General features: G+C 40.6%; 1 protein-coding gene across 3 annotated transcripts in view; it reads left to right on the top strand.

The window, feature by feature from the left end:
- thsd7ba (thrombospondin, type I, domain containing 7Ba) overlaps positions 1–12,688 on the top strand; it is a 1,092,806-nt gene that overhangs the window by 618,855 nt on the left and 461,263 nt on the right. For all 3 annotated transcript variants that reach the window (XM_063047545.1, XM_063047546.1, XM_063047547.1), the window contains exon 8: positions 4,076–4,267. In XM_063047545.1, coding sequence (XP_062903615.1) covers positions 4,076–4,267 — 192 coding nt within the window. The remainder of the gene's footprint in view (positions 1–4,075; positions 4,268–12,688) is intronic.

Below are 12,688 nucleotides of genomic sequence, written 5' to 3'. Positions count from 1 at the left end.
CCTAAGGCTTGGACTTTGGGTACTGCTCAGGTTTGGGGTGGTTGGTCTAAGGCCAAGCACACTGGAAGCATGTTTAGGCTATTGTTCCTCACTGAAGTTTGTGCAACAAATAATTTAATGAACAGCCTGGGAAGTGTGATCTCCTGCTTCTCTGACACTTCCATCCAACAGCTTGTTGAACTCTGTGTGGCCTCTGCTCTTTTCCCCAGACTCACTGTATTGTAAGAATAATGTCAATGAACACACCCATGTGTGACAGTGACTCTTCTGTAAAAATGTAGAAGGTAACAAAGATTTTTTGAACTCCTGCCAAACATCTCCCTGCTGGCTTCGGCAACCAGAAACAATTAAAGGAAGTCACCGATCCTTGTCGATTCTTAACAACAGCCAAAAGAAATCAACCAGTGATTAGACGGAGTGGCTGATGATTCTTTTAAATACTCCGAGTAAAGGTGGTGGAGATTCAGGGGACTGGTTACATTCTACTGTGTTCAGCAGTGTACATCTACGAGGGACAGGTGGTTGTACGCGTGTGTTCTAATGCAGGGGATGTTGGTATTAAAGCAACACTCACAACACACTGGAGGAACTCAGCAGGATGGGCAGCATTGGTGGAAATGATGAGTCGACGTTTCGGGTCGGAACCCTTCGTCAGGACTGTAGAGGGAAGAGGCAGAGGCCCTATAAAGAAGGTGGGAGGAGGGTGGGAAGGAGAAGGCTGGTAGATTCCAGGTGAAAAACCAGTAAGGGGAAAGATAAAGGGGTGGGGGAGGGGAGGCAGGGAGGTGACAGGCAGGAAAGGTGAAGAAAGAATAGGGGAAAATACAATGGGTAGTAGGAGGAGGCGGAACCATGAGGGAGATGATAGGCAGCTGGGGGAGGGGCAGAGTGACATAGGGATAGAGGCAGGGAGGGGGAGGGAATTACCGGAAGTTGGAGAATTCTATGTTCATACCAAGGGGCTGGAGACTACCTAGACGGTATATGAGGTGTTGCTCCTCCAACCTGAGTTTAGCCTCGTCATGGCAGTAGAAGAGGCCATGTATGGACATATTTGAATGGGAATGGGAAGCAGAGCTGAAGTGGATGGCTACCAGGAGATCATGTCTGTTATGTTGTGAGTGTTGTTTTGATCCCATCATCTGCATCTGCAGATTATTTTGTGTTTATGTTGGTATTAAAACTGTTTTTCATGCTGTTTGACATAATGATCTCCAAAGTATGTCCAGTTCCCATGGGCAGACTGTGGAATTCTGGGGGAGCCGATTTAACACCTGCAATTTGCAGCATTCTGGTACAATTCAATCAGGGTCTCATATCCGTCCTTTAAAATGCTGAATTTAGCTTCCAAAAATCTCACCTCAAGCAGCAGAAAACAAAAAAATTGATTAGGAGAATTTATTTTGGTTGACATCAATCCAGCCGCCTTTTATGCAGGAGTCACATATGAAGTGTGACTGAGACAAATAGTTCATTTTATAGTAATTCAAAGACAAAAGTGCTCTCTGTTGTTGAGTTGTTTTCTTCTTATAAGCTGTGGAGAATGGCGAACCTGAATTTTCCAAACATGCATTACATTGGCACCCACTCTGAGAAAATCAAATTAATGGTATTTGTGTTGAATCCACGGTAATGCAATGTTAATTCAAGGTTTAGATTTGTGAATAATAGGTTTTTAAGTTGTGGGCATGCTCTGTTGGCATTGGAAGCATGGCTACCCAGCACAATCATCGCTGATTTGATTTGACGCAAACAACGCATTTCCCTGTTTGTTTCAATGTACCTGTGACAAATGAAGCTAAGCTTTGATCAAATCTCTCCAAAATCCGAATTTTGGTTTAAGCACAGGCTGGAAACCCTACCCCTGTGATGTACCATTGTTAATTACACTGTTTTGGGTGTCGGTTTCATAAAATTGTGGAATTAATAAATACAAGAAGAAAGGTTACAGCAATGTGTAAGATAATTGGTAATTAGTAAAATATATAGTGTTTGCTTTATGCAAATGGTTAAATGGCAAAATTTTTCAGCTCCTGTCTGTCACTGGCGTGCTAGCTTGGCACCAGTTTGTGAGTTCAAGTTCTACAGTAGAACTTGAAGGCCTAAACTGGGTAAAATTCCCACAATGGTACGGTAGCATTATGTGAACATAAACTCTGTCCTTCACACGACAGTTTGAATTGAGCCCACTTCTGTATTGTTCAATAGCTGGTAAGGTTCCCAACATACTCAAGACATTATTTAAAAATGTCCTCTTTAATCCTGTTTCCTCTTGGGACATGAAGCTGATGCTGCACTTTCCACTACTAGCAGTAAGACCATATACGGATAGTAATTTTTTTATTTGCATGTGGAAATCCTTTCAGAAGTAAGCTGCTGTTTGATAATTAAACTTTATCAAGCTAATGTGCTGTTATGCATTAAATGCTTAGCAGCTTACATTGGTAAATGCTAATTCAAGTATTTCCCTTATTTGTCTTTATACTATCTCAAGGAAGTTTGGAATTCGAAACTAAGCAAGTTGTGAATCTTTGACAGAGATTTAAGTACAGATTACTTGGGAAAAATTGTGCTCAGTTTTATGCTTCAGATTTAGGTGAAGCTATGTTGTTCTTGAACAGAGAATGCTATAATCACATAAAATAACAATCAGTATTCAAACAACTGAATTATAAGGGCTAACTGTGAAGACATACAGTCGGCCCTCCTTATCCGCGAGTTCCACATGAGTGAATTCAACCAACCACGAATCGAGAAAACCCGGAAGTGCTCTTTCAGCACTTGTTGTTCGAGCATGCACAGACTTTTTTTTCTTGTCATTATTCCCTAAACAATGCAGTATAACAACTATTTACATAGCATTTACATTGTATTAGGTATTATAAGTAATCTAGAGATGATTTAAAATATATGGGAGGATGTGAGTAGGTGATCGTGGATCGGGATTAAAAAAAACGGAAGTTCTCTTACTAAGTAATTCGGAACAGGTATATCCGGTATTATTTAGCGTCAGTTAGTCAAAAGTTTGTCTTAGTATGTAGTATATATTTCACCTTTCTATGCATATAAAGCACTTAAGAAACGTATGTTTCAGCGCCGGGCTCGGAAACGGAAATTCCCCAGTCTGATCCAGTGACAGACCACTCCCGAGCGTGCTGTCCATCCCTGCCGGGTTGATGTGGAGGATCAAAAACTCACAACCCCAAAACCCAATAATTAAACCACTGTGTTGCTTAGTAATAATTGTAGCTTTCATCGGGGCAGGGCCTTTCTCACTTTATCCTTTAAAATTGTTCCGATCATTGACCGACTGTATCCTAATGCTTTTCGAATGACCGATCGTGTTTCACCTCTTTCCGATCGCTTTAATATTTCCATTTTATTTTCAATCGTGATCGTAATTATTTTCATGAACAGAAACACTGCGGATTCAGAGCTCCGCCGCCGGGTCCTAATGTCCACCGCACTAAGTCAGGTTAAATAAAGTCTGGGGTTCTGCTGGGTCCTAAGGTCCACAGCATTGAGACAGGTTGAATATGGGACTTGAGCATCCACATTTTTTGGTATCCGTGAGGGGTCCCGGTACCAATCCCTCGCAGATAAGGAGGACCGACTGTATTGTACTTCTTAGAGTTTAAGGTTGAGTGGTCACCTGGGTAGTTAAAAGTGTGTGTAGAATCAAAAATGTAAAAATGATTTCCTCTGATAACACGACACTCAGAATAGAAGTGCATGATCTTAAAATTGATGTTTTGCAGAACAGGAGTGGAATTAGCAAAAGGGAATAGAAATGGAAGTCTGGAGAATTCCCAGAAAGCTGTAATGCTGGAACAGTGCATTATGGTAGACTGGCAATAGTGGAGAGAATCAGGATCTGTGAAAAAAATGAGCAACCACAGGCTCCTCAGCAGTCACTATCAGGTCATCTGTGATCTGGTCCAATATTGGAACAGTGTGGAAAAGAATGGCCCATTCATGTTCCTATGTTTTTAAATTCTAAAGCTTGCATTGTTTTCCATATGTAGAGTAGTTTCATCTAAATGTAAGGGTTTTCCTTTTCTGTTTTTTTATATAGATGAAGTAGTATCTGATGAATTGTGCAAGGAGTCCTCTGTTCCTAGTCGCAGGGCATGTGAGGTGCAGTGTCCTGTTGACTGTGTCCTCAGTGAATGGTCAGAATGGTCAGACTGCTCACGCTCCTGTTCCAGCAAGAACGCAGAAGGAAGGCAGAGCAGAACCAGATCCATTGTCGCAATTGCTGGAGAAGGTAAGTGTGTCTGCATCCACAACATTGGCAGCAGAACCTCTCATTATGAATGTGGTCCGATTATAATTCTGTCTGTAAAGATGCATTGCCACCCTATGGTGCAGAAGAGTAGAATTAGTAATTGTGGTAATAACTTAAACTCATCTAGACTGCTTTTCATGATTACAGCCAATAATATAGCAACAATTAAATGATGCCAATTACAAGAAGTTAAAATCTTTACTTTTCAGAAGAACAGTGCCTTCAAAAAGTATTCAGCTCCCAACCCCTTGGTCACATAAATGAGTATTACAACCAGGGATTTTGATCAATTTAATTGAGATTTTTTATTTGTGAATCACATGCTATTTTTTCACTGTAGACCCCGGAAAACAGGGGAAATTGCAAGGCATGAAAAACTAATAATCCAAAAATTGATATGTCAGTATTTCAAAAGTTTTCATCCCGCTTTGCTCAGTACTTAGTTGAACCATTTCTTACAGCTCTTTGGGAGAGTCTATAATAGTTTTGCACAATGTGTTGGAACAAGATTTGCCTATTTCTCCTTACAAAATTGCTCAAGCTGTGCCAGGTTAGTTGGGGAGCAGCAGTAGACAGCAACCTTGAGGTCTTGCCAGTGACGTTCGATCAGGTTAAGGTCAGGACTCTGACTGGGTCACTCAAGAACATCAATTTTCTTCATTTCAAATATCGATTGTTGCTCTGACAGTGCGCTTTGGGTTGTTGTCCTGCTAAAAATTGTACCTCCTCCCCAGTTTAAGCTTTCTGGTAGAGGCTAGCAGGTTTTTATCCAGGATCTCTCTGTATTTAACAGCATTCATCTTCCCATCAACCCTGACCAGATTTCCAATCTCTGCAGCTGAAAAGCATTCCCATAGCATGCTACCTCCATCCTACTTTACAGCAGTGATGTTGCCTGGCTGATGCACAGTATTGGATTTACGCCACACCTACTGCTTAATGTTGAGGCAAAAAAGTTACACTTTAGTCTCAGCTGAACACAAGACCACCCAATCCTTTACAATATCTTCTAAGTGATATTTTGCAAAGTCTTTATGAGCAAGAATATGCTTTTTTTTTTAGCCAGGGACTCTTCCTTGCCACTCTTCCATAAATACCTTTTTTGTGCAAGGCCTTAGAGATTGTGGAGCTATGAACATCATATGCAGTTGCAGCCACTGACTTCTGCAGCTCAGTCAGAGTGACTGTTGGCATCAGAGTAGCCCTTACTCAGAAGTGCCATTCTTCTGCAGCGTTTATGTTTAGAGGGTGCCCTGACCCAGGCAGTGTGGCTGTGGTTTCATATTTTTTTTCACTTTTTCATGAAGGACTGCACTGAGCTCCAAGGTATGTTCAGTGCCTTTGAGATAGTCTTGTACCCTTCCCCAGATTTGTGCTTCTCTATTATCATTTCCCCAACTTGCTTGAATGCTCTTTTGTCTTTGTTTTAGTTTGGTCTGTTGAAAATCTACATGACTGTTGGACTTTAGAGTCAGAGTCTTATGAATTCATTGAAAACAGGTGATCCACTAATTTTCTACATCAACAAGTTTAGCATAGTAATTACAAAGGGGATGAATACTTTTTCGGCTCAGGATTTTGGCTTGCAATTGTTGACAGGTTCTGGATTTTTCTTTTAATTTGACAAGATGCACAATGTTTTGTAGACTAGCTCAAAAAATCTTACTTCAATATATTTCAAATTTAGAAAATAAGAGTAAAATGTGAAAATAGTTGGGGCTGAATACTTTTTCAAAGCATTGTATGTTTTAACGAAGATGATACTATTTAAATAAACAATGCTTGGCAGTGAAAGTATTTTTCAGTTTCATATTTTGCTACCATGGCTTATATTGTGAAATAGTTGCTTTACTCTCAGGAAAGAGGCCATTTTATTAGATACACCTGTACACCTACTCGTTAATGTAAATATCTAATCAGCCAATCGTGTGACAGCAACTCAATGCATAAAAGCATGCAGGCACTGTCAAAAAGTTCAGTTGTTATTCAGACCAAACATCAAAATGGTGAAGAAATGTGATCTAAGTGACTTTGACCATGGAACAATTGTTGGTGCCAGATGGGGTGGTTTGAGTATCTCAGAAACTTCAGATCTTCTGTGATTTTCACACACAACAGTCTAGAGTTTGTAGAGAATGGTGCAAATAAAATCCAGTGAGATGCAGTTCTGAGTGTGAAAATGTCATGTTAATCAGAGAGATTAAAAGAGATTAGCCAGACTGATTCAAACTGATACTAAAGTGGTCACTAAGTGTATGTTACATTAGAAATGCTCAAATGATGAATGGGCCATCAGTTACATTCTAACATTCACAATGCTGCTAACTTAAAAATCCCAGTCAACAGTGTGTGCAACTGTTGTGTGCAATACCTGATCTTTTTAAGCAAATGAACATTTGAATTTAGAGAACTAATATTTTTCTACGATGTATGCACTTCATGGAAAGAATGTCTCAAAGCATTTTAAAATCAGGGAGTGAATGTTAATCATAAGAAGTATATGCAAACCTTAAGTTGCAGTGACCAATTGCTTGATTTCAATTCCTATGTACATTGACAAATTCAGTATATTAATATTTTGATCTCATAATTTTTCCATGGTGAGATAGTATTGTCAATGCTTTGACAATTTCTTCCCTGATTCCTGTCTGAACATTCTGAACTATAGGAATGATTTCTGGATATGTTCATGGTTTGATTTCAGTTACTATTCTCCTTTACTTCTGTTCTGTTCAGAATTTATAATTTGCCTGTAACCTGTATCATTGACCCTATGACCATAAATTATAAAAATAACTCCTGAGTTGGAACAAATGCAGCCAAGGTCCCAGCTGAAATTCGAAGAAACAGCATCTGAAACTACAGTTCCGTCACAGCTCATAACCCTCTGTAACCTGACTGCTGCTTGATTTAGTAGTTAAGCTATTTTTGAACTTGCAAGTAATTACAATTCTGCAACATCTGGAATGGCTTAGGAGCCTGCCGTTCTTTGCAATTATCCGTGTGTCATTTTTTTAAGGGCAATGTAGATTTTAGCTATGTGATTGGCTGAGAGATTATAGGATTAAGCAAATATAGCACACAATTACATCAAGGGACAAAAAGTGGGCAATAAAACAGAAAATGATAAATAAAATTATGTTGAATGTGTAATCTAATGAATTCAATGCATGTATTGAGGATCTTCCATTTTATTGTTTGCTTTAGTGAATACGTTCATATAATAATTTATCATGAGTGACAACAGAAAGTGATGATATACGCATTGGGTTTGTAAATAAAACCTTCTTGGAGAATCAACAAGGTGAATATCCTATCATGAGCAACAATTCAGCTAGTTAAGACTGAATCATGCAAACCACAGCAGGCCCACGCCTCTATCCTAATCTTGAGTATTAGTTGATCTTATCTGAGTAGTACTAATAATATTTTAGTAATCTTGAGTATATATTGGTTGATTAAGTCTGCTTGTTTAAATAATTAATTAAGGGTTGCATGTGGAACTGGGTTGATTGCGAGCACCATCGCACTGCCACGTGATACGTGTGCACTTCACCTAAAGTAAACTCGAACTGCCTGTTATACCAACAGTGTCTACTTTATTAGATACCTCGTGTACGTGCTGAGTGAACATTTGTGGTCTTTTACTGCTGTAGCCCCTCTAGTTCAAGGTTCGATGTGTTATGCATTCAGGAATGCTCTCCTGCATGCCAATGTTGTAATGTGTGGTTATTTGAGATGCTGTTGCCTTCCTGTCAGCCTGAACCAGTCTGGCCATTCTCCTCTGACCCCTCTCATTAATGAGGCATTTTTGCCCACAGAACTGCTGCTCATTGGCTGTTCTTTTTGCTTCTCGCACTATTCTCTGTAAGCTCTGGAGACAGTTGTGCATGAAAATCGCAGGACATCAGCAGTGTCTGAGATATTCAACCCAGCCTGTCTGGCACTAACAATCATTCCACGGTCAATGTCACTTAGATCTCATTTCTTCCCCATTCTAATGTTTGGTCTGAACAGCAACTGAACCTCTTCATTATGTCTGTACGCTTTTATGCATTGAGTTGTTACCACATGATTGGATGCTAAGTTAAATACATTAATGACCAGATGTACATGTGTGCCTATGAAAGTAGACACTGAGTGTATTTTGGTGCCTTGTTCAGTGCTCATGATGTCCTCCCAAGAAGGAGGGTGTTAATAGACTCAGCACCGAAAGCTGTTGTTTTCCTAAGCTTTAGGACATTCTCTCACCTGGAGATGTTTCCATGGCAACAAGAAGGGACAGCAGATTCCATCATATCCAAAGGAAGGCAAGGACGTGATAGTCTGAAGGGTTCACTTCTCTGCTATAGAAATCGATGTTGCTAAGGTGGAGAGGCCATGGTATCCAAGCACACCGTCAACACATGAAGCTGGTGTTGCTTGTCCCGGAACAGGCTGCACTGACCATGCAACACTGAGTGGTTGCCTTAATCACTCATACTCAACACCACTTCCCACAGATAGCCCATTCGCCTGCGCTGTCAGGCAATTCATTGCTGTTGGGCTGTCAGCAGAGGGCAGGGATCCACATCAGGTTCCTAGAGCATCAGTATGTGTTGTACAGCCTGAAAGGATGTTACTTTTAATGTCGGGCTAGTACATTCCCCGAGTGTTCGAACTGCAGGACAAAAGTTCAAAGTAAATGTATTATCAAAGTACATATATGTCACTATATGCAACCCTGAGATTCATCTTATTGCAGGCATATTCAATAAATCCATAATAGGATAATAACCATTATAGAATCAATGAAAGGCCACTCCATCTTGGGGGTTCAACCAATGTGAAAAAGACAAAAAAAACTGTGCAAATATAAAAAGAACAAAATAATAGTAATAAATAAATAAGCAATACATATCGAGAATATGAGATGAAGAGTCCTTGAAAGTGAGTCCATAGGTTGTGCGAACACTTAGTGATGAGGCAAGTAAAGCTGACTGAAGTTATCCTCTCTGGTTCAGGAGCCTGATAATTGAGGGGTAATAACTGTTCCTGAACGTGGTGGTGAAAGTCCTGAGGCTCCTGTACCACCTTCCTGATGGCAACAATGAGAAGAGAACATAGCCTGGGTGGCTGGGGTCTCTGATGATGGATGTTATTTTCCTGCGACAATGTTTAATATAGATACGCTCAATGAGGGGAGAATTTTTCCTATGATGGACAGGGCTGTATCCACTACTTTTGTAGGATTTTCCATTCAGGGGCATTGGTGTTTGAATACCCGGCTGTGATACAGCCTGTCAATAAACTCTTCTCTACACATCCAGAGATGTTTGTCAAAGTTTGAGATGTCATGCCAAATCTTTAAAAACTTCTATGTAAGTAAAGGCTCTGTCATTGTAATTGTACTTACATACTGGGTCCAGGTCAGGTCCTCCAAAATAATAACACCAAAGAATTTAAAGTTGCTGATCCTCTCCATATCTGCTCCTCTGATGAGGACTGGCTCATAGATCTCTGGTTTTCTTCTGAAGTCAATAATCAGCTCCTTGATCTTGCTGACATTGAACAAGATGTTGTTGTTATGACACCACACAACTAGATTTTCAATCTCCTTCCTATATACTGATTCATCACCATCTGTGATTCAGCATATGACAGTGGTGTCATCAGCAAATTTGAGTATGGCATTGGAACAGTGCTGAGCCAGAAATGTCAAGCGAGTAGAGCAAAGCTTTATGTTGCACTGGTGCTGATGGAGCTCGTGGAGGAGATGTTCTTGCCAATCCAAACAGATCGGGGTCTGTAAGTGAGGAAATTGAGGATCCAATTACACAAGGAGGTATTGAAGCCAAGGTCTGGGTGCTTGCTGATTAGTTTTGAGGGGATGTTAGTATTACGTGGCAAGCTGTAGTCAATAAAGGGCATCTTGATGTATGCATCTTTGCTGACCATAAGACAGGAGTAGAATTAGGCTATTCAGCCCATCGAGTCTGCTCCACCATTCCATCATGGCTGAACCCAGATCCCACTCTACCCCATACACCTGCCTTCTCACCATATCCATTGATGCCCTGATAGATCAGGAAGCTATCAACTTACACCTTAAATATATGTACAGACTTGGTCTCCACTGCAGTCTGTGCAAAGCATTCCACAGATTCACTACTCTGTGGCTAAAAGAGTTCCTCCTTACCTCTATTCTAAAAAGTCACCACTCAATTTTGACTCAATCCTGACGAAGGGTCTCGGCCTGAAACGTCGACTGCACCTCTTCCTACAGATGCTGCCTGGCCTGCTGCGTTCACCAGCAACTTTTATGTGTGTTGCTTGAATTTCCAGCATCTTCAGAATTCCTGTTGTTTACTCAATTTTGAGGCTGTGTCCTCTAGTTCTGGACTCCCCCACCATAGGAAACATCCTCCCCACATCCACCCTATTTAGTCTGTTCAACATTCGGTAGGTTTCAATGAGATTGCTCCGCTTTCTTCTAAATTCCAGTGAGCACAGGCCTAAAGCTGCCAAATGCTCCTCATATGTAAACCCCTTCATTCCCGGAATTATCCTTGTGAACCTCCTCTGCACTGTCTCCAATGCCAACACATTCTTTCTGAGATATTGGGCCCAAAACTGTTTATAATGCTCTAAGTACAGCCTGACTAGTGTCTTATAAAGATTCAGCATTATCTCCTTGCTTTTATATTTTATTCCTTTTGAAATAAATGCCGACATTGCATATGCCTTCTTTACCATAACCTCAACCTGTAAATTAACCTTCTAGGAGTCTTGCCCAAGGACTCCTTAGTTTCTCTGCTCCTCTGATGTTTGAACCTTCTCCCCATTTAGATAATAGTCTGCACTATTAGAACCATAGAACCATAGAACCATAGAAACTACAGCGCAGAAGCAGGCCCTTTGGCCCTTCTTGGCTGTGCCGAACCATTTTCTGCCTAGTCCCACTGACCTGCACACGGACCATATCCCTCCATACACCTCCCATCCATGTATCTGTCCAATTTATGCTTAAATGTTAAAAAAGAACCCGCATTTACCACCTCGTCTGGCAGCTCATTCTATACTCCCACCACTCTCTGTGTGAAGAAGCCCCCACTAATGTTCCCTTTAAACTTTTCCCCCCTCACCCTTAACCCATGTCCTCTGGTTTTTTTCTCCCCTTGCCTCAGTGGAAAAAGCCTGCTTGCATTCACTCTACCTATACCCATCATAATTTTATATACCTCTATCAAATCTCCCCTCATTCTTCTACGCTCCAGGGAATAAAGTCCTAACCTATTCAACCTTTCTCTGTAACTGAGTTTCTCAAGTCCCGGCAACATCCTTGTAAACCTTCTCTGCACTCTTTCAACCTTATTTATATCCTTCCTGTAATTTGGTGACCAAAACTGAACACAATACTCCAGATTCGGCCTCACCAATGCCTTATACAACCTCATCATAACATTCCAGCTCTTATACTCAATACTTTGATTAATAAAGGCCAATGTACCAAAAGCTCTCTTTACGACCCTATCTACCTGTGACGACACTTTTAGGGAATTTTGTATCTGTATTCCCAGATCCCTTTGTTCCACTGCACTCCTCAGTGCCTTACCATTAACCCTGTATGTTCTACCTTGGTTTGTCCTTCCAACGTGCAATACTTCACACTTGTCAGTATTAAACTCCATCTGCCATTTTTCAGCCCATTTTTTCAGCTGGTCCAAGTCCCTCTGCAGGCTCTGAAAACCTTCCTCACTGTCTACTACACCTCCAATCTTTGTATCATCAGCAAACTTGCTGATCCAATTTACCACATTATCATCCAGATCATTGATATAGATGACAAATAACAATGGACCCAGCACTGATCCCTGTGGCACACTTCTAGTCACTATTGTTTTTTTTTACCGAAATGCATTATGATACATTTCCCATCTACTAACATTTTGCCCATTCCTCCAATTTATCTAAGTCCTCCTGCAATCAAATTGCTTCCTCAGCACTACATACCCGTTTACCTATCTTTGTATCATCCACAGACATTGTCACAATGCCATCAATTCCATTATCTAAATCATTGACAAACAATGTGAAAAGCAGCAGTTCCTATATTAAGCCCTGAGGAACACCACTAGTCACGGGCAGCTTTTATTCCCATTTGCTGCCTCTTGTCTGTCAGCCATTCTGCTATCCATGCCAGTATCTTTCCTGTAACACCATAGGATTTTACCTTGTTAAGCAGCCTCATGTGAGGCACCTTATTAAATGCCTTCTGAAAATTCACCTAATTACATCCACTGCTTCTCAGTTGTCCACCCTGCTTGTTACTTCCTCGAAAAACTCTAACAGATTTGTCAAGTAGGATTTCCCTTTACAGATACCATTCTGACTTTGAATTATCTTATCATTAGTCTCCAA

This window comes from Mobula hypostoma, chromosome 5 (assembly GCF_963921235.1).
Source record: "Mobula hypostoma chromosome 5, sMobHyp1.1, whole genome shotgun sequence".
Lineage (NCBI taxonomy): Eukaryota > Metazoa > Chordata > Chondrichthyes > Myliobatiformes > Myliobatidae > Mobula > Mobula hypostoma.
Note: the sequence above shows the minus strand (reverse complement) of the source record. Positions and strands in the feature narration are given on the sequence as shown.